Consider the following 26,483-nt stretch of genomic DNA (forward strand, 5'->3'; position numbering starts at 1 on the left):
TAACTTTTTATGTAAAATACATAGATAGGCCTCCCTGGTGGTGCAGGAGTTGAAGACACAGTGCTATCAAGCTATTGCCAGCCACTACAGCACAAGTTCGATCCCCCTCCAGCCAGGGAGCTGACCCACATGGTGCAGCAGACCACTCATGCCTCACCCACTGCTCCCCTCAGCAGTGTATTTCAGTCGATCTGGTTGTTCTGCTCCTCACTCTGTCTTTGGTGAATCCTCTCACCCCTGCACTACCCCCCGCACCTATGGCCTACACCCCAGCTCTTGTATGCATAAATAAATAAATCCTTAAAAGAAAATAAAGTACACAGATGCCAAATTTTTGAGTACTTACACATTGGGAAATTTCTTTGTTTTGGCCTCCTACTTGGTTGGTAGGCTAAGTACATAATTCTAGTTTCAAAACATTTTATTTTTTTTTATTTATTTTTTTTTTTAAAGAACAACAAAGACCTTTATTACAGGAGCTAAGAGAGGAGGGAGGAGGACTTATTTGCCTTTCCGGGCTTTGATTTTCCTCAGATAGAACTCTAGCTCCTTGCCCTCCAGCACATAGCCATCTGCTCGGCCACACTGGCCTGGTCTTGAAGCGATGCACGCAAGAAGCTTGCCCTGCTGGAACTGTTCCTCCAAAAGACTGCTGATTTTGGCATTCTTTTTCCTTTCATCATATTTCTTCTGAATTTTCTTGGATCGCTTTTTGTTCAGGATCTCTTCCTCTTCAGGAGCCAGCTTGGCTCCCTTCTTGCGACCCAGGAGCAGTGCATAGTGGGACTCATACCACTGCCGGTATGGTGTGCTGTCAATAAGCACGATGCAGTTCTTTACCAGGGTCTTGGTGCGGACCAGCTCGTTGTTGGACGCATTGTAGACAACATCAATAATCCTTGTTTTGCGAGTACAACACTCAGAGCCCCAAGAGAAGTTCCCCACATCCAGCCTCAAGGCTCGGTACTTCTTGTTGCCTCCCCGAACTCGAACTGTGTGTATGCGCCGAACGCCAATCTTAGTGTTGGCAGCTGGGCGTCCCAACTCATACTTTCGCTTCTTGTGGTAGGGCTTTCTCTTGCCCCCGGTCTTGCGGCGTTTGTGCCAGTTGTCCCGAGAGATGCCCATCGCTCGGCGCTGGCCGGAAAGAGGAAACGCAGCGAGTTACGGTCCGGTTTGTGTCAAAACATTTTATTTTTTAAAGATTTATTTATTTATGCATACAAGAGCTGGGGTACAGGCCAGAGGTGCGGGGGCAGGGGGCGGTGAGAGGATTCGCCAAAGACAGAGTGGGGAACAGAGCAGGCAGACTGACCAAAGTACACTGCTAAGGGGAGAAACGGGCGAGTCAGGAGAGGTCTGCTGCACCATGTGGGTTTCTCCCTGGCTGGCCGGTAATCGAACTCGTGCTGCAGAGGCTGTGGAGAGCTTTACAGGTTGCATCTTAACCCTTGAGCCACCTGGGAGGCCCCTCAAAACGTTTTACTGAGAAACTTAAAGACAATGTTTCATAATTTTTTGGAAATTCTTATTTTGCTGAGGAGAAGTCTCGTGGTAACCAGTATTCATTCCTTTATAAGTAATCACTTTTATGTTTCAGAAGCTTTTATTATTTTTCTTTAGCCGTAAAAGAGCAGATAAAATTATATACTGTGCAATTCCAAATGTATAAACTTCTAGAAAATGTAAACCAATCTATAATGACAGATAGCAGGTCAATGATTGCCTAAGGAAAGATGGATTACACAGGACCATTAGGAAACTTTTGGGAATGTTGTATGTGTTTACCACCCTTGGTGGTGGTGATGGGATATGTGTGTGTGTGTGTATGCGTGTGTGTATTAAATTGATATATAAAATATATATTATATATAATCAATCTAGTTGTTTATTTTTATTGTATAACAATTGTATCTCACTCAAACTAAAAATATACCCACACAAAGCAACAACACATTTAACAAAATCTTAAAAAGATAGGTATTAACCAAATTATAAGAGTGGCTTATGGGTAGAGGGAAGATAAGATTGGGGAGCAAAGGTAAAAAAGAATAAATGGGGCCTCCCCGGTGGCGCAGCGGTTGAGCGCTGGGTTGCGAAGCTGCCCGCAGCCTCTGCAGCGCCGGTTCGATCCCCGGCTGCTCCCCGGCCACCGGAGGAGGGTCCCGCATGGCTCGCAGACCTCTCCTGCCGCCCGCTGCTCCCCTCAGCAGTGTACTTCGGTCCTTCTGCCTGCTCTGCTCCTCGCTCTGGCTCTGGTGAATTCTCTCACCCTCTCGCGCTTCTGACTGTACCCAGTGCTTGTATAAATAAATAAAAATAAATCTTTAAAAAAAAAAAGAATAAATGAGAGGGACTTGCATGAATTAGGGTTGATACTGTGCTGTAAACTGAGATGTATGATGACCTTAACCCGCTACGCTTGTGGTAATGGGTGGATGAATGAGTGAACCATTGGTCAGAGCAGGTGGCTGCTGGTGTGCATTTCCTCCAAAGTTGAGGGGGCTGCCTACCAGGAGGCCTTTCCCCTGACCCAGAGGGCTGATGGGTCAGAGGGCGTGTGACCAAGAAGAGGGCAAGCAGGCTGGGACTCCTACAACATCTCTGTCCTTATTCTTTTTTCCCTCCTGTGTCCTAGGGGACCAGAGTCACTCAATTCCTCTCTGTTCTGTTCCTTTCAAGCCTTGAAACACTCAGTGGTTGTCCTCCCTAAACCAGAGCACCTTGTTTAGGGGATATTTCTCTGGACCTGAAACTGGACAGTTATTGGAAGGGGGCAGGCAAAGGCCCCATAGGAACGACAGGTCTAGGCACCTTCCTCCGTGGGCCTCCTCCAGGGTTCCCCTGGGGAAGACTTTCCCTCCCTCTTGTGTCTTGGACTCTTTCTTCTTTTCTTCCAATTTGACATCACCTGCTTTCTATCTTCTAAGAATTTTACTTTTTTTCCTAGTTTGCAATAAGTCCTCTGTTTTTCTTTAAAGAATATGTTTTTCTGTTATTTGAATGGAGAGGGTTAATGCATGTGCTTCATCTGTCACGTGGAACCTGAGGCCTCTGAATTGGGTCTTGAACGAGGGATAGCAGTTTTCCAGGCACTGTGGGTGGAGAAAGAATATTTAGGAACATCAGGCATTAGGGAGCAGTAGTAGTGAGAACAGGGAATAGAGTGTTCAAAGACTTAGGTTCATACTAGAACCTAAAATCATTGAGGAAGGCTGAGAAGTTAGCACCTTTCTTCTTACCCATGCTCATTCCAACAGCCTGTCAGAGTCACTAGATACTGAGTTTTAACCCTAGACATATGTTCACCTAGTTTTGTTTTTTTTTTTTAAGATTTTACTTTTATTTATTTGTACAAGCACTGGGTACAGTCAGAGGCGCGGGAGGGTGAGAGAATTCACCAGAGCGGAGAGTAGAACAGGCAGACTGACGAAGTACACTGCTAAGGGTGAGCAGCGGGCGCGGCAGAAGAGGTCTGCGCGTCATGTGGGACCCTCGCCTGGCGGCCGGGGATCAAACCGGAGCTGCAGAGGCTGAGGGCAGCTTCGCATCCTAGCGCTCAACCGATGCGCCACCGGGGAGGCCCTGTTCACCTAGTTTGTAGAATCACTTGTGTGCATTTGCTAGAGCTGGGGACTGTGTCTCACATAGAGTTCCTTGCTTGTTAAAGAAGTTGTAAGCAGATTGTTTCAAGTCAGAGAGCTTGCTAGCCGAATATCCAGACTATCACCATTGTGATGTCAGATTCACCGAGAACAACAGCCCTACCCTTCTGGTTTCAAAGGAATTCATGTTGCTAGAGTCAGGAGCTACATAGGTCCCTGCCCTAGAGACCCAAGGGCAGAGGCCTCGTGGGATTGTAAGGAGGTAAGATCGCAGGCAGCCCTGGAGTCGATGAGAGCATCCTGAAGAGGAAGAGGACTGGCGTCTCCTAAGGGAATCCCGAGCAAGTTGATTGGTTTTGTCATTTTATTTGTCATTTTTTTTAAATTGGAAAGCAAATATCTAACTTGGAATGATTTTGAAGCAAATAATACCATAAGCAGATTTTCTTTAAGTGACTAAAAGTTTAAAAAACAAGTAACAGAGGCCTCCCAGGTGGCGCAAGGGGTTAAGCCGCAACCCATGAAGCAATCCTCAGCCTCTGCAGCATGAGTTCGAGCTGGCCGGCCAGGGAACAACCCACATGGCTCAGCTGACCCCTCCTGACTCGCCCACTACTCCCCTCAGCAGTGTGCCTCTGTCTATCTGCCTGTTCTGTTCCTTGCTCTGTCTCTGGTAATTCTTTTCAACCCCTGCACTTCTGGGCTGTACCCAGCTCTTGTATGCATAAATAAAGAAATCTTAAAAAAATAAAATAAAAAACAAGTAACAATAAAAGAAAAAGTTTCTGGTACAGGACTAGCAACACAAAAAAGTGTATAATCACCTGGACAATACACCCGTTTTGCAACAGTGCAACTTTTTTTTTTTTTTTTTAACAGTGCAACTTTTAAGATGCGCTATTGACTGTCCGTAGTCCACACGGGTTACAACTTTATACTTCAACAACATGCTGACAGTCCCTAAGGAAAACTGCCTAAAGAAAAGCATAACTCAGATGTTCCCTCATCTGGCCAACTCCCTTTAAGTTTAGGTGCAAAAGGACTTAGGTATATTTACATACAACATATTACTTGTAAGTTACATACAACATATTACTTGATCAATTTTCTAAAATAAGGTTTGAGGCAATGACAGTAAGAACAAGGAAGAAAACATGGAGGGGTGAAATCCCAATTACTATACATGTGTATTTCTTTTTTTAATTTTATTTACTTTTGTGTAGAAGAAATGGAGTGTAGATCAGAGGTGCAGGTGGGGCAGGGGAGGGTGTTGCAGAGAGGATTCACTAGAGACAGAGCGGGGAGCAGAACAAGCAGATTTATTTTTTTATTTTTTTTTAAAGTTTTATTTATTTATGCATACAAGAACTGGGGTACAGGCCAGAGGTATGGGGGGGGTGAGAGGATTCACCAGAGACAGAGTGGGGAGCAGAATAGGCAGATTGGCTGAAATACACTGCTGAGGGGAGCAGCTGGCAGGCAAGTCAGGAGAGGTCTGTTGTGCCATGTGGGCAGCTCCCTAGCCAGGGATGGAACTCAAACCTTTGTGGTGATAGCACTGAGACTTAACCTCTGGGGACCAGGGAAGCCCCACATTTTTTCTTGACAGTAGGGGGAAAACTTTTACTGATAAGTTACAAAGAAAAGGCAAATAAACAATTTTGTACAAGAAATTTTAACACATTCTGTACAATGTCTTCATTTTGCCTTCACCATTTGTACAAACTCTTCATAGTTTATTTGCTCATCACCACCAATCTCTGCTTCCCTGATCATTCCATCAACTTCTCTCCAAGGCTTGTCTTCAAGTGACATATCTGCCTCTGCATTAAGAGCCGTTGCTGTCCTTAGCAAACACACGGAATGCTTCTCTAACTTCTTCTTCACTATGGCTTTCATTTTTCTTGCCATTGTCAGAAATTTTGGGAAAGTAGAATTGTGCCATTATCATCAGTATTTACTTCCTGAATCATGTTTTGTAATTCTGCTTCTGTGGGATTCTACTCAAAAGGTGTCATTACAGTTCCTGAATCCTCTGTTATAGTTCTATCACCTTCCTTGTCAAATAATGAAAAAGCTTTGAATTTGCCATCTGCTCTGCAGTCAGTTGGTCAGCTATGCTGCAGGTACTACATGGCCTTCAAGAATCTCCCGCACTAGATTTGTTTCAGACATGAAGAAATTCAATCCATCTCTAGTCAAAATTTTGAATGTCCCTCAAAAGGATATTATTTGCTTTACAAAAGTCATCTCCACTTTGCAGAATGATCCTCCAAGATGAATTCTTTAAATAACATAGATTTAGATTAGGATTTGATGTACACACAATCTACCAGAATATACTCAGTCAAAAATGAGGTAAATGTGCAATAATGTTCCTTCTGTGTTTCTCAAGAAGCGAGGCGTGTGCTTTTCTGCATGTCTGGGTTTCAAGAACTGGTTCACCACCCACGAAATGTCTCCCACACCATCTTGGATAGAAGCGCTCACAGCAGACAAGCTGACTCAACACTTATCCTGATGCTACCGGCTCCAGGAGAAAAATAGGTAGCTCTCAGTATCAAAACAACCATGTTTTCCTAATAAACATTGCTATTGCTGTGACTAATCATTAGTCATATTTCATTTTATTTAGCCCTTGCTATATGTTAGGTACTGTTCCAAATACTTTGCTAACATTAACTTAGTCAATTCTCATAACCAATGAGGGAGTACAATATTTCCATTTTACAGATGAGGAAACAGGTGCAGAATGGTAAAGGCAGTTTTAAATACATTTAGAAGGGAGAAAACCTAGCATATCATATATATATCTATGTATATAAAGATATCACCAAAGAGGACATGGGTTAAAATAGGTTGCGGAAAGGGCCTCCCCTGGTGGCGCAGTGGTTGAGTGCTGGGCTGCGAAGCTGCCTGCAGCCTCTGCAGCACCCGTTTCAATCCCCGGCCACTGGCGAGGGTCCCACATGGCGTGCAGACCTCTCCTGCTGTGCCTGCTGCTTCCCTCAGCAGTGTATTTCATCGGTCTGCCTGTTCTGTTCCCCGCTCTGGCTCTGGTGAATTATCTCACCCTCCCGCGCTTCTGACTGTACCCGGATATATAAATAAATCTTAAAAAAAAATAGGTTGAGGAAAACATATTTAAGGTGAGGTGTGTTTGGCGTCTTTCCAAGCTAATGACTAGGACCTTTTAATAGCAGTCCTAAAGTCAAACTGTCTATGTGCATGTTACAGAGAATGGGGATTTGGAGTCTCAAAGATCCAGGCTTAGCTCACAGGTGGCTGTGAGCTGTTGAGCAAGTCAGTGTTTGCCTGTGGGTGTTTTTCATCTAAATAATGGGGATTGGGAGGCATATCAGTTAGCTATTACTTTGTAATAAACCAACGCTCTCAAATACTAGGTTAATCAACCATGTATTACTCTTTGAGTCTACTGGTTGGTCAGTGGTTTTGCTGAGCTAAGATGGGCTTGGCTAACCTCACTCAGGTATTTGCAGGCAAGTGGCCTTTCCACCTGGGGCTGGGCTCTCCTAGCCTTGTGTAAGGGCCTGAGACTCAACTAGGAACACACAGGGCTAATAAACAGGTGCTACTGCACATGGATTCATCTTCTGGCAGGCTTATTCTCAGACTTATTCTCATGGCAGTGGTAGGATTCCTGGAGAGCGAAAACAGTTGTTTTGCAGACTGGGCTCAGAATTAGCACAATATTCTTTGCACTATGTTCTGTTAAAGCAAGTTCACAAAGGTCATGTTAGACTTACTCAAGTGGGGAAATAAAACTCCACCCTGTGGAGGGAAGGGCTGAAAACTTATATTGCAAAAAGCACAGATAAAGGAGTGGGGCATGGAATCATTCCTGTAGTCATCTTATCAAAAGAGACAACTCTCCCTAACTCAGAGGTCAGTATAGAAGTCTTAGAGGTCAAAAACCTGACAGTGCTTTGAAAATTAGAAGGTGCCCCAAGCACAGTCTCTCTGAGTGTGGTTTCAACCTCACCAGTGCTATTGTGAGTGCCTACAGGACTGTAACCCTTCCTTACTGCCCGAGTCTCAGGAAAATCCCACAGAAGTTAAAGGAAACTGAGAAGCAGCTCAGTTGCTGAGAACAGGGCACACTCTTCTCATCCCCAGAACAAAGACAAACTTCAAACCCTGTAGAATTTGAGAAGCTCTCTTCCTCTTAGGCAAGCTCTCCTCCCTCTCCTGAGCTCCACCTCCAACCTCCAAAGGAACTTGGCAAAGGAACTTTTTTCTCACCTGACAGCTGAGGCCACACAGGATGATTTGCTCAAGGTTGCTAATTAACTGGGAGGACCCGATCTCACCTAGGGAACCCACTAGTGCCTATTTGGGGGACAATAGCAGGTAAGAGTAATTTTCCAGTGCATGTACCACCTAAGTACAGATACTTGCTGTTCTGGCTAAATAGAATGGTGTGGTGATGACTTTTTCTGATAACCAGGTGGAGCCTTGGAAACCCATCCCTGATAGATATGAGTAGTCACCTGCTCTTGTATTCCATGGCCTCTGTTATCTTGTATCTCTTGACCTGCTTCCACTTGCTTTCCCAAAACACTGGTAGGATTGCATCACATTTCTGTTTAAATAACGTGTTAATCTTTATTGAATCCTTTATAATGGACTCAAGGTTGTTCTAAGACCTTTCCTTGAGTTAACTGATTTAATCTTCATAATTCTGTGAGTTAGTATGGATCCTGTTTTCAGTCAAACAAACTCCATCTTGTCTCTAAGCTGCCATGTTGACACTTCTACATAAAAAAATTAAACAGCTTGTCTCAGTCATTGGGTGACTATGGAAAAAACAAGAGATAATCCCAGTTGTGACAGCCCACCCCACACTGCAACATTCTGTCTGAAGACTTTTGTGTACCAATTAGAGACAGATAAACCAATTCAAATTTCACCACAACTGACCTAACCTCAGACCATCTTCCCTACCTGTTCCTTTAAGACTCTGCCCTTCCCCTGATGAACATGCCTTGTTGTGGACGCAAATCATGATTCCTGTTCTTGAATAAATGCCTTTTGACTATATTGAAACATGATTATTTCTCTTGGGTTGACAGTAGGCCCTAAAAATATCCCCCCTTTTGCAGATATGGAAACTGAGGCATAACAGGTTAAAGTGGCTTATGCAAAGTTACACAGTAGGCAAGTATCAGAGTTAGGATTTGAACTCAATCTGGTTGCTGAGCTTGGGCCTCTTAGGTCAACAACCCCTCTCTATATATAGGTCTCTATTTTTATAATAACAACAATAACAATAATAATAAACATGATCAACATGCATACGTGTTTACTGTACCCTATGCTCTGTTCTAGCTATGCCCTGTGTTAGCTTATTTGATTCTTAAGAGTACTAAAGAATGAGGGGGAACTATTATTATTTTGTAGATAGGAAACTGGGGCACAGTCACATGACAAGGATGTGTCACCAGACACTCCAGAGTCAAGTTTAAAACCACTGTGTTATTTGATTTCCCTAGGCCTGTTCAGCCCAAGGGCTTAGCATCCAATGCTCTTTGGATTTCTGTGGCATGCTCTCTACCTTTTTCAACAAAGCAATGTCTTTGTTTTTGGGTCTGTGTGTTTTTTCTTTCCCAATCACACCTTAAGTTCCACAGACTCTCAAGATCTGGTGCTTGCCTTGATTTCCCCACAGAGCTTATCATGTACTAGCAGCAGGGCTCAGTGGACGTTTGTTGAATTGAACCACAGATGTCAGACTCAGTGCAAGACCTTCATCTCCAGATCCTTTTGGTAAATTAAATCCTGTTTTATATGCCCACAGGATGTTACTACCTAGAGAAATCATCATTATAGCAAACAAATACAAGTGAATACTTTGTCAATGGAGTTTCTAAATAAACAGATCTTGGCTCAATTCACAACAGGTTACAAACTTGGTGATTAAGCCTCAGAATGGCCAAAATTTCCCATAGCTACCTTTTTTTTTTTAAAGAATTATTTTTTAGGGCCTCCTTAGTGGCACAAGGGGTTAAGATGCAACCTATGAAGCTATCTGCAGCCACTGCAGCACGAGCTCAATCCCTGGCCAGGGAGCTACCCACATGGTGCAGCAGACCTCTCCTGACTCACCCACTGCTCCCCTCAGCAGTGTATTTCAGTCAGTCTGCCTGTTCTGTTCCCCGCTCTGTCTCTGGTGAATCCTCTCACCCTCCCACTTCTGGCCTGTACCCCATTCTTGTATGCATAAATAAATAAATCTTTTAAAAATATTTATTTTTTAATTTACACAATAGCTGGGGTACAGGCCAAGGGTGCGGGAGGGTGAGAGGATTCACTAGAGACAGAGCAGGGAGCAGAACAGGCAGACAGACTGAAAGCACTTCTGAGGGGAGTAGTGGGCAAGACAGGAGAGGTCCGCTGTGGGAATCTCCCTGCCTGGCCAGGAATCGAACCCGCGCTGCAGAGACTGCAGACAGCCTCGCAGCGCTGCGCTCAACCTGCTATGCCACTGCGGAGGCCCAAAATTTCCCATAACTATTATCTTATTTTCTCCTTTTTGAGAAGAAAAGGGAGTCATCCAAGAATGCAAGAAGAATGCGTCTCCTTTTAGAGAAAAGAAAATTGAGTTACCAAAGATTACCCAGCGAGTGAAGGGCTAATCAAGGCTAGAATTCCTTGATCCTGTGGAGGAGCAGGTGACTTTGCAAGAACCTCCTTCAGATTGGATTTTCTATCATCCTTTATCTGTCAGCTCCTCTCTTCTAGGGAAACTGAGGTCCATGAATGTAAAACTTACAACGGGCCATTAGTGCTGAGTAGAACTCGGAAGCACTCAACAGAAGTGAAGATTTAGAAACTCAAGGCCTTGGTATCCTCCTGAATTCAAGAGTCTGACAGTGACTTGCAAGGCATTCAGGTCTGGATTCTCCCAGTAACATCCAAGATTCTCTACAGGTGTGCTTTTCACTTAGTCAATACACATGTATGGACCTACGATGTACCAGGAAAAGGCCCTCATGTCCCTCTCCTAAAAATCCTTTGAGGTAGGCACTATAACCAACCCATTTAGATTGAGAGGTGAAAACAGAACTGGACTGACTGACAGACAGCTGAGTGTTTCCAATCACAAAGCACTTTCCTATACTCCACCCCACTAGCCTGACTCCCAGGGGCAGTACATTGGTAATCCTGCTTGATGCTTTAGAGCGATGGTTTAGGACTGGACCTGCAGTCACTCAGGCTCTTGTGTGGCCCACAGAAGACACTTAACCCCTCACTTACCTCATCTATAAAGATGAGGCTAATGAAAATTTCTTCTCATAGGTCTGTTGGGAGGACAAATGAGCTAAAGCACATAAAGTTCTGGGCCTCCCCGGTGGCGCAGCGGTTAAGTGCTCGGTTGCGAAGCTGCCCGCGGCCTCTGCGGTGCCGGTTCGATCCCCGGCTGCTCCCCGGCCTCCGGAGGAGGGTCCCACATGGCGCGCAGACCTCTCCTGCCTCCCGCTGCTCCCCTCAGCAGTGTACTTCGGTCCTTCTGCCTGCTCTGCTCCCCGCTCTGGCTCTGGTGAATTCTCTCACCCTCCCGCGCTTCTGACTGTACCCAGTGCATGTATAAACAAAACAAATAAATAAAATAAATAAATAAAGCATGCCTCTATATATATAAAAAAAAAAAGCACATAAAGTTCTGTAAAAGGCCTATGGTAGGGGTGTGTGTGTGTGTGTGTGTGTGTGTGTGTAATACTCTCAGCTCTCCCATTAAAAGATGCCAGATAGCCCCAAACTCTTTCTGGTCAGGTATTCTTTCTGCTTTGTGAGTGTGCAATCCAAGAGAGCCAGGACTGGAAAGGGTGACCCTGGGAAGCCGAGTCTGCAGGAGATGGCTAAGCAGAAGGACAAGTGATGGCTTGGCTATGAAGAGTCCAGGGCGAATAACAAGGAGTCCCAGGGCTGGGAAAGGGAAGAAAGCAGCAGATGCGGAAGCCTTGACAGGTACTTCCAGTGCCGGTCCAAGGCCAGGTATCCCGGAAGCCCCGCGCGCACGGGACAGGTGTGCCCTCTGAGCGCACAGCCCCCTCCGCAAGGCTCTCGTGGAAAGCTGCTGTTAAACTGCTGGATGAATCAGGCCCGAGACCCAATCTGTCGCTCCTCCCCGTCTTTTCGACCCGCCTTTCCCGACCGACTCCCGGGACTCGGGGCTCCGGCGTGCGCGGGGCGAGGCCCGGCTGGGCGGCGGCGCGGACCCGCTGCTCTGCTTCCCGCGTCCGAGGGCGCCCACGCGAGGCGACTGCCCGCCCGGCCCCCCTGCCCTTCCTGGCCCGAGCGGCAGAGCGTGGGGCGCAGCCCCAGCCCGGCGTGGGGTTTGACCTTGACGGTTGCGCGCCGCCTGCCTCGCGCCCGCTGCCAGGCAACGGCGCCCTCCGCTCCCGCCCGCGCGGCTCCTCCCGCCTCCAGCGCGGCGGGCGCCGCATCCCCGGCGGATCCAGGCCGGGTTTTGCGGTTGAGCCCGCGCGTGCGGGCTCTTTTTCGGTGGCCCCCGGCTGCGGCAGGCGGCGGGAGATCATGGTGCTGGACGTGCTGTGGCCCGCGCTCTCTGGAACCTCCGGGGCTGCCCTGGCCTGCTGCTTCGTGGCGGCGGCCATGGCCCTGCGCTGGTCCGGTCGCCGGACGGCGCGGGGCGCGGTGACCCGGGCGCGACGGAGGCAGCGAGCGGCCCTGGACACCATGGACAAGGCGGCGCAGCGCTTCCGGCTTCAGGTGACGGCCCGGGGTGGGGGGGGGAGGGTGCGGGGCGGGGTGTGGGCGCACCGGTGGCACCTTCAGCGGGAGGGTCAGGTGGCGGGCAGGGCAGGTGGAGAGCGGCGCAGGTGGTGGGCGCACAGGTTGGTTGGGCAGCGCAGGTTTGTAACTTGTCAGAATCCCCCCTTGCCCTGGAGCGCTGGGACTCTGAGCCAGGTGAGGCCTAGGGGAGGGACTGGGCAGGTCGTGAAAGGCCATTGCCGCGCGGGGTTAAAGAGGAGCTTTGCTTTTTGCCAAGAATAAGATCATTGACTGTTAGAACGCTAAAAAGGCAAGCCTGAGAACCAATAGGATGCCAGGGTTTAGGACTTTGGAATCAGAGAGATAGTCGCGGGAATCCAGAGAATTTGCAGTTCAAACTCTTAGATTTGCATCTGAGGATCCTAACGGGGAGCTGAGAAGGGACTTGGCAAGTGCACAGGGAGTTATTGGCAGAGCAGGTGGGAATGGAAGCCCACGCAGCTCCTGCTGCCCACGCTGCAGTGTAGTAGGAGCCCGACCAACCCCTAAGGAGCAGGTCTAGCTCCACCCGTCCCTTGGGTGGTCTGTAGCAAGCTTTTCTCCTTCTGGATCAGGTCTGGGGGGGTGGCGGGGGGCAGGCGGGAGTGCTAGAAGAAGTGCTTTCTCTCCCAGGTGTATGAGGCTCTGGACCCAGATAGAAGCCACAGAGCTGAACTGTGGTAGTTTTTTGGTCAAGCGCAGAGGAAGGAAAAGATTGCCTTGAGTGTAGGGGCATGTGTTTGATTGGATTGGGATCTGCTGGTGGGAAAGCATTTTAGGTGACAGGGACAGCAGGAGTCAGGAGGATGTACCTGGGTGGAAGACGGGGGTGGGGGTCACAGAAAACTGCATTTAGCAGAGGCCAAGCAACAGCAAGTGATGTTTGAGTGGGGCCAGAACTGGAATTAAATCCTGCATGCCCAGTGGGACTATCCAGGCTCTTTCCAGTGGAGAGGAGCAGGGAGGAGATAAAGGACTCGACACTGGGCCTTGATTGCAGTGGGGTTTCACAGATGTAATGGTGTGAATTGATGCTACACCATTCCTAGGCCAGGTTATGTCGTATTCACTTCTTTACTGAAATCACAATGCATCTGGTTCCAGCCTCCGCGCATCAAGATGGTTGGCAAGTACACCCTCAGCCAGTTTTTACCCCTCCTTCCAGATGGGAGGCCCTGATGTTCAATTCAAATGGGGGCACTTCCCCTACTTGAACACAAGTTCTTCACTGTCTAGTTTGCCTTCTCTGACTGAGTCCTGGAGGTGTCCCTCTCAACGATCTTTGCAGTGACCCCCAGCACAGCCTGGAGACTCCAGCTGCTCCCAGGCCTCCCAGTCCTGTGTGGCCAGCTGAGTTCTGTTAGCTCCAAGAGCCACGTGGGGGCAGCTACAGAAATCTGCCCACTACCTGCCTACAGACTCCCTTCCGAAGGGAGTACACCCAGCGGGCAGGGTTGCAGGGTGGTAAAAGGGTGAGTATCCCTGGCTTCAACTCCAAGCCTCAATACTCTGGAACAACCATTATGTTAAAGAATCCCACTGGGCAAAAATTTTGGCTCTGAAATACAAAAAGCATTTATATCCCTCCTTGGGGCAAGAGAACCTGGCCTCAGAACACCTGAGCTTGGCTCTTCCAGGAGGAGAAGCCTGGGAGAATTACCTTTCTGTTTTTGGTTGTTTTTTTTTTTTTTTAAAGATTTATTAATATGAATACAAGAACTGGGGTGTAAGCCAGAGGTGTGGGGAGGGGTGGGGAAGCGGGAGGATTCACCAGAGAGAGTGGGGAGCAGAACAGAAAGACCTACTGAGATACACTGCTGAGGGGAAGAAGAGGGCAGGCGAGGCTGGAGAGGTCTGCTGAACCTTGAGGGTCAGTTCCCTGGCTGGCAGGGGGCCAGCAATCGAACTGGTGCTGCAGTGGCTGGGGATAGCTTGATAGCGCTGTCTTTAACCCCTGCGCCACCAGGCAGATGTCCACCTTCCTGTTTTCCAAAGAATGTGAAGTGAGGGAAATCTGTCACAGGAGTGAATTTTGAGACTGTTTCAGCTGTATTTCTTCTGGGAGTTTCTCATCTTAGCCCTGAAAAGTGTCAAGGAGGAAAGAGTTCCCCCTACCCTCCCATGTCCTTTCCTTGAAAAGTGCTTAAATTGAAACAAGATAGAGTAGCAGGATAAAGAGACAGATTTAATTTTGTACGAAGTACATAGGTTCCATGTGAATATGTCCACAGACTGGTCTACGTGAGGTACAGACTGACTTTAGTGTCTTATGAAGGAGAAAATGTCTCAGCTGCCTGATAACTAGTTGAAGACTTAAAAATAGCTGTTATAAATGGTGTCATCAGCTGTCAACATGGGAGCACACAGAAAAGAATTAAAATTTGTGTGGAGATTGGACGGGAGCTTGCAGTTAGCTTTGAGCTGATAGGCATGGGGACCGTGTGGCACCTTTTAGCGCGGTGGGGAAAGGTGGTAACCAGACTGTCATTGTCATTCCAGGCTGATGGGCTCTCTGGTGACTTTTACTTTCTCCCCCATACTCCATCTTTTTAGGTTTTTTTTTTTTTATTTTTGTTTTTGATTTTATAACAAGCACATTTATGTAATTGGGGAAAGAAAGAATCTTGCTATTTTCATTGTGACATGGGAAAAGACAAAGTGCAGTACTGTGTATACAGTAGGATCCCTTCATACAATAAGGAATATATATGCACATATAAATATAGCCAATTATAATACATTGTGGGTTTTTTTAAAAACCCAACTGTTAGCTGTGTTTTCCTTTCTTTTCTTTTTTGTAGTCAAGGATTTAAAAAAAATTAAAGTAACGTTGCACTATAGCACTATCTAAGTTTCTGGTGTGCATTTTTTTTTAAAGATTTATTTGTTTATTTATTTATACAAGCACTGGGTACAGTCAGAAGCGCGGGAGGGTGAGAGAATTCACCAGAGCCAGAGTGGGGAGCAGAGCAGGCAGAAGGACCGAAGTACATTGCTGAGGGGAGCAGCGGGCGGCAGGAGAGGTCTGCGCGCCATGCGGGACCCTCCTCTGGTGGCCGGGGAGCAGCCGGGGATCGAACTGGCGCTGCAGAGGCTGCGGGCAGCTTTGCAACCCAGCGCTCAACCACTGAGCCACCGGGGAGGCCCTCTGGTGTGCATTGTTAAAACTCAACAAGTGTGTATACTACATTAAGTTCACCACTGAAATTCTGATCCTCTCCTTCACCATATAGTTGTCCCCTTTTACTAGATTTACTCACTCCCCTGTGGTTTCCCTCTCAGAAGTAGGGTGGGGCAAGGTAGTCCTGGAAGTTCTGTCCTGGGGAGGTTGATCACTTTTTATTTTGTATACCTCTTTAAAAAAATCTATCACCAGGAATTATCCAATGTGTGTGGGGAGAGATTATGAAGCCACTTTTTTCTTCTTTGTAGTTCCCTTTATTATGGGAAAATCTCAAACGTGTTGTACTGGTTTAACAAATTAAGGGAAGTGCGGAGAGTTCCAGGCCATGAAGGCCAAGGTGGGTGTGGTGGGTGTGAGTGGACAGGGAAGGGGTGCAGAGGAGTCTGACTCGACTATAGGCTGGAACCACCTCCTGGAACCTACTCTAAGGTTGTGGGGTGACAGGGGAGGCAAGGCTTGCTTGTGCTTTGTACTGTCTGCTCTAGCAGGAAGGGTTGGTGAGAGCCAGTAAGGTGGCCCCTGTGTGACACAGGAGAGAAAGGAGGAGCATCAGTGAGGGTCTTGGTAACTGGGGATGGAGAGGTAGCCATTTTCTAGAGCTACTTAGGATGCATGCTTACTGATTGGAGGTGGGTGGGAGGGGAAAGCAGGAGTCCAGGCTGGCTCCTTTTCTACTTTTTTTTTTTTTTAAGATTTATTTTATTTATTTATACAAGCACTGGGTACAGTCAGAAGCGCGGGAGGGTGAGAGAATTCACCAGAGCCAGAGCAGCGAGCAGAACAGGCAGAATGATGAAGCACACTGCTGAGGGGAGCAGCGGGCCGCAGAAGTCTGCACCCAGCGGGCGGGGATCGAACCGGCGCTGCAGAGGCTGCGGACAGCTTCGCAACCCAGCGTTCAACCGCTGTGCCATCAGGGAGGCTCTCCTTTTCTAGTTTTAACACTGGATGGATGGCAGGGCCTCAGAGAGACCTTTCCAGATCCTCTGAGTCAATCCTGTTGTTTCACAGCCCACTGTTTATTTTCCTCACACTTACCATGGTTTGAGCCTCAGTTTCTTTATCTGTACAATAGGGATAATAGTAAGATTCAATTAAAACATAGGATGCATGGTGCTAGGTACATAGTAGGGCAGCCATTGTGGTGGTGGTTTGTAATGGTTTCATAATCAGCCTGGGCATGGCCTCTCCCTGGGTACCACTTCTAATGAGCTTCTAGAAGAGATGTATCTGCACCGCCTGTAAGTGGCTAGTGCTTGCTGGGGCTGGATGACATCCCTGGTGTGTCAGAGCTGTGGGGGCGCCTTCCTGTCATGGATTGACATGTGACTGGTGAGCATCTGCTTGGGTACCCCAGGGGGCTGCAGGGTGTGAGCCACACACAGGTGTTGCAGACTCATGGGGCCTGTGAGGAGTGAGGGACTGATCCAAAATATCTCCCCAGAACCCAGACCTGGACTCAGAGGCACTGTTGGCCTTACCCCTGCCTCAACTGGTGCAGAAATTACACAGTGGGGAGCTGTCTCCTGAGGCTGTACTCTTCACCTATGTGGGCAAGGTAATGGCAGTTAGAGATCTTCCTCTCTTCTCCCTCTTTCTGCACAAGCTTGAGGAAAACCTGGCCTGGAATGTGTCCTGCTGAGGGCCACTGTGGGACTGCCTGGGCTGCCAGGGAGGGAAGGAACCAGAGCGGGGTGTGTGTGACACTGAGCATATTGTCTTAACCAGAAACCTGGCTTTCAGCCCAAATTTCTCTCACTTCCTACTCATACCCCATCTGTCAAATCTAGTCTGTTCTCTTTTCATAGCTCTCTAGTCCATCCCTTGTCACACCCCACTCCCTCTAGCCATCCCTGGCTTCTAACCACCATCTTGCAACATTGTTCTAGAGCCTGGATGAGGAAGTCCATTAAGCAGCTGGACACAGTGTCAGGGTGACTTGGTGGGTGAGTGTGATAGTGGTATGAGTGAAATAGTGGTGTGAGTGACTGCAGCTGAGCGGGTGAGAGGGAGACTGGGTGTAGAAAGAACCAGAAACCCCTGGGCCAGCTGGGGGGACACATAGACACATAGCCACATGGGTGGCTACTTCCCTGTTGATGTCCCTGAAAAAGTTCCTGTCCTTTGTAATCATCCACACGAGGAAATTCTGGTTACACCATCCTGAAGCCTTGGGTGGCAACAGAACCCACAGCTATTTTCCTCAGCTATTTCCAGGGTAGGGAGTCTTACCTAAAAGCTGTACCTTATTCTTCCCTGACTTGTTTCTCTTGTAAGGCCCTGTTGAGTGTGGTTTGAGGCTCTGGAAAGGCCCCCTGGCAGGTAGCCACTATTAATGCTTCCCCTTTAGTCTGGCTCCCACACTGCTAGCTGGGGCAGGTGTGGGCCCTCTGTTTGGGGCGGAGGAGAGGTGCTGGCTCTGGGAGCCTGTAGGCTGTTGCCCTGCTCTGCACTAATTCCCAGTGTTACCTTTCTAGTTCCCATCTGCCTCACCGGGTGGAGATGTGGCTTGGAAGAGGAGGGGTGTGGTCCAGCGGTCCCCCTGGTCCCAGTTTACCCCCTCTGGGGGCATCAGAGGCCAGTATCCTGCTCCTTTTTGTTCCCTGGCCTTGTGATGCCAAATTCAGGGTGAGACTGGGACCAGGAGTGGCCAGTAAGCGGGGTGCTGGGCCTTAGTTATCCCCTATGCCTCTGGCCCTGAGCCATGTTTCTGGTTACTTTTTCCCTGGGTGTGCTTTAAATCTGTAACTTTCATAATTTTACATATATTTTACCACACACACACACACACAAAGGCCTCACTCTGCCTAGTTTTCATTTCTCCTTCCCCCAGGCCTGGGAAGTGAACAAGGGGATCAACTGTGTGACCACCTACCTGACAGACTGTGAGACCCAGCTTTCCCAGGCCCCGAAGCAGGGTCTGCTCTACGGTGTTCCTGTGAGCCTCAAGGAGTGTCTCAGCTACAAGGTATGCCCTGCGTCAGTATCAGGCCCCAACTCCTCTCCAGTTCCTGCCAGCCAACTCTGTCTTGGTTCACCCTGGCCCACAGAGGAAGCATCAGGTCCAGATGCCTTGAGAGGGGTGTGTCTGTCTGGCCTGGCCTGTGAGACGGTGGTGAGAGTGGACTCTGTGCTGCTCGGGGGCTCTGACTTATCTGCCACACCCCTCTTGTCCTCATCTTTCCTCCCAGGGCCAGGACTCAACCCTGGGCTTGAGCCTGAATGAGGGGGTACCAGCAGAGTGGGACAGCGTGGTGGTGCAGGTGCTGAAGCTGCAGGGTGCCGTGCCCTTTGTGCACACCAATGTCCCCCAGTCCATGTTCAGGTTGGATCTCAGGAGTGGGGGGTGGGGGCAGGAACACGGGGCCAGCGTGACCTGGACTGATGCATCCCTGTTTCCTCCAGCTTTGATTGCAGTAACCCCCTCTTTGGCCGCACCACAAACCCATGGAATTCCTTCAAGAGTCCAGGTGGCTCCTCTGGGGGTGAGGGGGCCCTCATCGGGGCTGGAGGCTCACCCCTGGGCTTAGGAACTGACATCGGAGGCAGTATCCGCTTCCCCTCCGCCTTCTGTGGCATCTGCGGCTTCAAGCCTACAGGAAACCGTCTCAGGTATGGTGTGCGTGGTTGGTAGGATCTTCTGGGCCTCTTGCTGTGTGACCTTGGTCTAGCGTCCCACTTTTCTGGGCTCCATGAAGGGCTTTCCTCACTGGAGTCTCGCTGGGAGAGAGCATCACAGCACTGGCCTTAGTTCCTAGTTTCCAGTGTGGCTAGAGTTTGGGGGTGGGGCGTGGAGGTGGGGGGTAGGCGGGGATAGGGAGACTGTAAGGTGTGGGCTTGGGCCATTTCCTCTTTCCAACATTTCCTCCTTTGTTTCTTATCCAGCAAGAGTGGCCTGAAGGGCTGTGTCTATGGACAGGTGGCAGGTGAGATCCATGGTCCCTTCAGGGCCTGGGAAGATGGGGGCAGGTGTCTACTTGATCCGCCTCTGTCCCTTCTTTTGGGGCCAGTGTTTGGTCCCCAGGCAGGTGGCCCTAGGGTTGAGTTCCTACCTTCTTGTCTCTGGTCACATTCCAGGCCATGGCCCAGCCCCAGAGCCTACTGGAGCCAGCTGATCTCTCTTCTTCCCCACAGTACAACTCTCAGTTGGCCCCATGGCCCGGGATGTGGAGAGTCTGGCGCTGTGCCTGCGAGCACTGTTGTGTGAGGACATGTTCCGCTTGGACCCCACCGTGCCCCCTCTGCCATTCAAGGAGGAGGTGAGCAGAAGTGGGGGTGGGCGTGGGGCAGATTTGGTTTTCACTAGCGTTCCTGAGGCCAGAGAGCAGATCCCCCCATGTCTGAGGCCAGGATTAGCTGCTGCTCTGCAGATAGTCACCAGATGGAGCCCTTGCCTGCATTTGGAAACCCTTCGACTTTCCAAATGGGGCCTAGAGCCTCTGCTGAGGAAAGCCCCACCTTCTGGCCCAGGCTCTGTAGCTGATAACTGGGAAATGGATGTTGAGGACCTACTTCTCAGGCTGAGAACTCCGTGAGGGCAATTCCTAAACCTGTCTGCAGACAGGAGCCTTGCAGTATTCACGTCCTCCCAACCTCCAATGGGGTGCTTGGAACATAGGCTGAGTGAGTTAAGGAGAGGTTAAAGTTAAGGTTAAGGTTAAAGTTAAAGTGAAGGTTAAAAGCAGAGCTGGGATCCTCCCAGAGAAAGCTGGGATCTGTGGGCAGTAATGAATGCTAACACCCCCAAATATCACCCAAACAGCCTGCTGATGAAGCAAGGCTGAGTTTATTACTTCCTAGACTGTATATTGCCTTAACGATGGAGCTTTAGTAGCATAAGGAGTAGGGTCAGGGCAAATTTGGAATAGTTGCTGAGATGTTGATGTCTGATTTAAGGCCAGTATTTCAACATGGGGGTTTGTAAGGGTTGTGATCTAATAGTGGGATTAATGGGGCCAGCAGGGTCAGGACTTTGAGGTAAGAAGTTCAAGGAGTCTTGAGGTATAGCTGTCATTTAATGCTTCTCTTGAAGAGTTTGATGGTCTTTCAGGAATGAACAGTAGTTACTTGTACTTTATATGCAGAGCATTTGGGAGTAGAAGCTGAGTGCTGACAGTGGAATAGTAAAGTCACATGGACAGTGAGCTAGGTGATGTAGCTCAATTTTTCAGCAGTTGGCATTTCTCTGTCCTGCACAGACCTCTTGCCTTCACCCAGCCTGGATTGCTTTGCCAGGGCTGAGTATCCCTGGACAGGAGAGTGGGCCTTGGTAGTTCTTGACAGGCAGGGGATCTCAGTCGGGTGGGGTGGCTCCTCCTCTTCAGCAGAGGAGGAAGTTCTAACCAAGACCAGTGGTGCATGAACCCTGCTTCCTGCGCGGGAGGAGATGAGGCCTGTGTCCTGAGGTCTGGAACATGTTATCACGGATCCAGGACTTGCATTTCTGAAACAGGAAGTAGAGACTCTCAGCTCCAGAGACAGGATGCCTGGGTTCTGGGCCCAGTGCTGTCACTCTGCCTCAGGTGCCTTGGGCAAGTCCCAGCCCCACTCTGGGTCTGTTTAGACCTGAAGCCTCAGTTGCCTCATATGATCGTCTTCATATAACCAGTGAGCATTGCTCTGCCCCTGCTGAGTCACCGTGATGGTGTTTTGTGAAAGGGATGGACGCGGAAGGGACTGTCCTCCTCAGCGGTTAGTTTTTGGGATCGAGACTGCAGCTGTGCAGCTGTGTTAGGGGCTGAGCATTTTCTCTGATCTTTGGGTTCCTGCCTCGGGCCACTCTCTTCTGACGACTCCTGTGTTTTGTCCCCAGGTCTATAGAAGCTCTCAACCCCTGCGTGTGGGGTATTATGAGACCGACAAATACACCATGCCCACCCCGGCCATGAAGCGGGCCCTACTGGAGACTAAGCAGAGCCTTGAGGCTGCTGGCCACACGGTGTGACAGTGGGGGCCCTCCTTCTGGGGAGCTTTCCTGGTACCATGGCTGCCCTCCCCACCCCCTACCCCCCACCTTGGCATCCTCGCATCCTGATGGCTTTGTGGTTGGGATGGTGACTGTGCCCCTGTGGCAGTGGTGTGTAGAGGGCTGCTGAGGGGTATTGGAGTAAGTGATTGATGGTGAACATGGCCTCATGCTGCAGCGAGCGCTGCATTGGAGGGGCCTTACCAACCACAAGCATTGGTGCACAGCTGTCCAGAGGGTATGGGGCCCCTGAGATGGGTGGCCAGTTTGTTGGTCTGCTCCTCTGAGACAGACTTATGTGTGGCTCCAGACTTCTCTCATAATGTGCATTTTACAGGGAGTTTTTAGGGGTCGATCGGTCTGCCGTTGTGGCTCCACTGAGGGGTCCTGTGCAGGCAGAGTTGGACCAGACCATCCTCAGGGCTTCCTGGAAAACATGGGGGTTGTGGGAACCAAGTGTTTCCAGGTCTGGGGGTCTTATACACCTCAATCTCTACAGCTGATTCCCTTCCTGCCAAGCAACATACCCCATGCTCTGGAGACCCTGTCAACAGGTGGGCTGTTCAGTGACGGTGGCCACAGCTTCCTACAGAACTTGTGAGTGATGTTGGCCTTCGGGGTCTGTGGTGGGATCAGGAGATGGAGAGTCCCAGAGAGAGCAGCTGGGTGCTGTGACCCCAGGATGGGCCAGTCTGGAGGGAGATGGGGATGAGACCTCAACTGAATAGGAAGTGGGTCTGAGCATTCTGGGTAGGGACCTCACTGCCCCTTCAGCCATACAAGTTGAGCCTGGAGATACCTTGCCAGGGAGACTCTGGAAAGGTGCAGTGAGAGGGGAGGCCTCCTTGGTGACCCTGGACTGAGCTGTCTGGGAGGTAGCAAGTGGACAGGGCAGGATGGAAGCAGAAGGAGGCATCTGGACATCATACTGTGACACCAGGTTCTTCTGACTTGAGCTACATTTTTATTTCCCTTTTGATCAGGGTCTTGATTTTCTCTTCTATAAATTGGGTAGGTTGGATCAGACCCATTTTAAGAGACTTTGCAGAGCTCACATTTAGAGATGCTGGTTCCTCTTGAATGTTTGCAGTCTTTAAAGTTGACAGGGGCCGAGGACAAGCCCGGGAATGTGCCTGGGCTGACTGGACTTCCCCTGGGCGAGTAGGAGAGTAGGGGCCAGGCTTTCTTGGGGAGGGGCTACACCTCACTCTGGTTCTGGGAATGAGGCCCTAGGAGCAGCGCCTGAGACCTTTTCCTGAGATCTAGGGCCAGCGCAGCCTTCAAGACAAGCATCATGGCAGCCCACTCAGCACTGCCCTCTTGTGCCTCCAGCTGGCATCAGCATCACTGTGTGTGTGGGGGAGGGGGGGGGTGAGATGCGGGGGCGGGTGCTCTCAGTGTCAAGCTCTGGCCAGGGAGATGTTGCCCTCAGTTCTTATTGCTTGGAAGTGAGTTTGCTAGGGAGGGAGACAGCATCCTGGCCTGGGAGATGTGGGTGTGGGGTTGATCCCAGGCATCCCAAAGGATCAACAGAAACAAACCACATGTTTGGAAGGAGGCGTATAAAGGGATTGGAGACCAGTGGTTACCAGAGTCTGGTGAGGAGGGAGGTGGACAGGGTCACTGAATAGAGAGTGGGGAATGCCTGGGTGGGAGTGCCTGGACTAGAACCTTTGTTTCCCAGCAAAGGTGATTTTGTGGACCCTTGCCTGGGGGACCTGATTCCAATTCTCAAGCTGCCTGGGTGGCTTAAAGGAATGCTGGCTTTCCTGCTGAAGCCTCTGGTAAGGGCCCCGGAGTGGAAGGGCGGGGTGGCCTGGGAGGGAACACCTGCTTTAGTCTCTCTTGGTGTGGCTAGGCATGGCCTCACACGAACTCCTCTCGTCCCCACAAGCTGCATGCTGAAAGCGCTGCTGACCTGGGATTTGGGGTGGGGGCAGGAGACAGAGGAGGCAGGGGTGGCTTGGGAGATTGTAGCCACCGCTTGGCTCTGTGCTGAGTCACTGACTGTCTTTCTACAGCTCCCAAGGTTGGCAGCCTTTCTCAGCAACATGAAGTCTCGGTAAGACTATTTCCCACGTTGCCTGACGTGGGTTCAAGTGGTTTCTGCCAGGAAAAGATGGGGGGCAGCAGTTTCTGAGGCTGCCAGTGGCCCAGGCAGGGCCTTTGACAGTTCTGGTCCATCCTGGATCCTAAGGGCAGCTGGGGATCAGGCCTGGTCTGGTCATGGCTCTGTTGTAGAGTCACTAGTGACCTAGCCTAAGTCCCTCTTGGGGCCTGTTTTTCTCAAATTTCTCTGTAGATATTTTCACTACTTCCTTCTCAGAGCCCCCATATAGTTGAGAAGGAGGGTCTGAGGAGGAATGCCATCTGGGAGGCGGTAAGGGTAGGGCCTGATGTTGTTAATCTGTGGCTGTGACCCTCATGGCCAATGACCTTACTTCCCTCTGCCCAGGTCAGCTGGAAAGCTCTGGGAACTGCAGCACGAGATTGAGGTGAGGCTGGAGTCCCTAGATTAGAGTGAGGTGGTGGAGTTGGAGGTGGACAGGTTACCTGCTAGTGGAGTTTCTTGGCCCCTGGTCCCCCTTCCACTCTGTATTGGCCTGCTCAGGCCCTGCTCTCTAGCCTTCACTTGCTGGTGTGCCTGTCCTGGGGCCTGGGTACGTGTGGGACTCCTGGAGCCTCTTTTCCCCTCTGGTGCTGCTGGACACTATGTGGCTCTGCCCTGGGAAGAAGAATGGTGTCTATGGTTTTGTGGGAGGTAGAGTGATGGATGCCCCCTAAAAGCAAACACACTGGCATGCCCCCAGGACCTCCAGCCCATTGTGGCTTAGTCCAGGTTCAGAGTCAGGTGCTGGGGCCAGCGCCACCCCAGCCGCAGGGCCTGTATTCGAGAGTGCATGTGAAGGACTGGCTCTGAGTGCTTCACCTAGTGTGCTGGTATCCTCCCCAGATGTACCGTCACTCCGTGATTGCCCAGTGGAAAGCACTGGAACTGGATGTGCTGCTCACCCCCATGCTGGGTCCTGCTCTGGATTTCAATTCTGCAGGCAGGGCCACAGGTGAGGCCCGCTGCTCCCTCATGCCTCCTCCTCCTCTTCTGAGTTCTGCCCTGTGCCCGGTGGCGCTTCCAGGAAGTTGAAGAATACTCCCTGTGGGAGAGCTGCGCCATGGGGGAAGACCCCATTCTTGGGGGGCCCACAGTCCGGCTGATTGGAGAGGTGGCAATCATGTGGGATATGCCGGGAGGGAAGAAGCTCCCTGTCCTCAGCTATTCAAGTTGGAGATCCTGAGTTACAGGAGCTGTGGTTTGAGGAAGTGGTGTTTGAAGTCCAGGTGGGATTTAGATAAGCCAGAAAAATAAGAACAGTATTCTAGGTGGGGGAAACTCCATGGGCAAGGCTCTGCAGCCAGCCCTGAATCTGGATTCCTGGGAGAGGACCTCCCCTGGCTTGGGGGGCAGCGGTCACTTCACAGGGTAGAAGACTGGTGCGGGGAGGACAGGGGCACTGACGGTCACTCAGCGCTCCTGCCATGTGTGCCGTGTCCCTCAGGGGCTGTCAGCTACACTCTGCTCTACAACTGCTTGGACTTCCCCGCGGGGGTGGTGCCCGTCACCACGGTGACCGCAGAGGATGAGGCCCAGATGGATCATTACCAGGGCTGCTTTGGAGATATTTGGGACAAGGTGCTGAAGAAGGTGAGGCAATGGCTTGGTTTGGATTCCAAAGCCCCATTCCCCAGGATTCACATCTGCACCCCAACTCTTAACTGCTGTGAAGGAAATAGCTTGCCATGTGTGGGTCTTGCCCACCTTTCCTTTTTTTTTTTTTTTAAAGACTTATTTATTTATAAAAGCACTGGGTACAGTCAGAAGCGCGGGAGGGTGAGAGAATTCCCCAGAGCCAGAGTGGGGAGCAGAGCAGGCAGAAGGACCGAAGTCCACTGCTGAGGGGAGCAGCGGGCGGCAGGAGAGGTCTGCGCGCCATGCGGGACCCTTACCCGGCAGCCAGGGATCAAACCGGCACTGCAGAGATTGCATTGCCCACCTTTCTTAACCCAGTATTCCTATGGGCCTGGCTCTGCTGTGCTGCCATTTCTTTCCAGCTGGGGTGCTTCTTGAATCTGGGGTGGGTTCCTGCCTCACTGCTTCCCATCCTGATGCCTTTGTCCCTCACAGGGCATGAGGAAGAGCGTGGGGCTGCCTGTGGCCGTGCAGTGCGTGGCTCTTCCCTGGCAGGAAGAGTTGTGTCTGCGGTTCATGCGGGAGGTAGAGCGGCTGATGACCCCTGAAAAACAGCCATCCTGATCGCCCACCTGCCTGGCCCCAGTGGACCTGACTCACTGGACTGTGCTCATCTTAGTCAAGGCCCAGCTGCCACCCTGCAAGGAGATGTTTGGCCTGGGGCAGAGGCTTCCATATCTCCTCCCCGAGCCCCTACAAGAAGTGCAGACGCCCTGAGTCTGGACCTCGCTCTCCTCTCTGGTCCCTCTCTCTGCCCTCCCCTGCCACTTGGCAGCCAGTGGGTGTGACACGGGTACAGGCCTGCTAACAGTGAAGAAATGATTCCTCTCTGTGTAGTTTCTGGTCACCATTGTTAGGGCACTGGAGGATGGAAACTTGACTTTCCAAAGCCCGACTCCGGACATGTCAGAATCCTGCTTCCCAAACCCCCCTGTTTCCTGTCACTCACAGGATGGGTCAGGCCTCTCAGAGTGGACATTACAGTCCCCACACTTTGCAAGTCCTGTCCTTCCTCCTCCTCCTTCCTTGGCTCCTCTCTTTGCCAAGGATGTCCTTTCTGCTCCTCTACCATTAAATCATCTGCAGCCCAACTCAGACCGCTTTTTGTCCAGAAAGCGAAAGCCTCAGCCCCCTGTGGTGGGTATCTATAGGTAGGCCTGTCTGAGTAGCACAGTGGTACTCCTGGAT

The 26,483-nt window shown here is 50.2% G+C and overlaps 2 protein-coding genes across 2 annotated transcripts; one reads left to right on the top strand and one right to left on the bottom strand.

Annotated features, from left to right (window-relative positions):
* Positions 1-447: 447 nt before the first annotated feature.
* On the bottom strand, positions 448-1,136 carry LOC311176400 (small ribosomal subunit protein eS8). The gene has a single exon (XM_084241893.1). It carries the CDS (start codon positions 1,126-1,128, stop codon positions 502-504), a length of 627 nt encoding a protein of 208 aa, XP_084098019.1. The 5' UTR covers positions 1,129-1,136; the 3' UTR covers positions 448-501.
* An 11,028-nt stretch (positions 1,137-12,164) lies between these two features.
* On the top strand, positions 12,165-25,859 carry LOC311177509 (fatty-acid amide hydrolase 1; the record flags this gene model as incomplete). Its single annotated transcript, XM_084243605.1, has 15 exons — positions 12,165-12,359; positions 17,030-17,143; positions 18,419-18,553; positions 18,777-18,910; positions 18,991-19,197; positions 19,471-19,511; positions 19,720-19,844; positions 21,398-21,523; positions 22,050-22,147; positions 23,235-23,334; positions 23,572-23,612; positions 24,006-24,045; positions 24,504-24,612; positions 25,105-25,250; positions 25,731-25,859. The coding sequence occupies 15 exons, from the start codon at positions 12,165-12,167 to the stop codon at positions 25,857-25,859; spliced, it is 1,740 nt and encodes a 579-aa protein (XP_084099731.1).
* Between the last annotated feature and the right edge of the window lie 624 nt (positions 25,860-26,483).

Source organism: Talpa europaea (assembly GCF_964194135.1).
Source record: "Talpa europaea genome assembly, chromosome: 9".
Taxonomy (NCBI): Eukaryota; Metazoa; Chordata; class Mammalia; order Eulipotyphla; family Talpidae; genus Talpa; species Talpa europaea.

Excerpts from the sequence above, each read along its gene's own strand:
- LOC311176400 (XM_084241893.1), bottom strand. The coding sequence starts at position 1,128 with ATGGGCATCTCTCGGGACAACTGGCACAAACGCCGCAAGACCGGGGGC.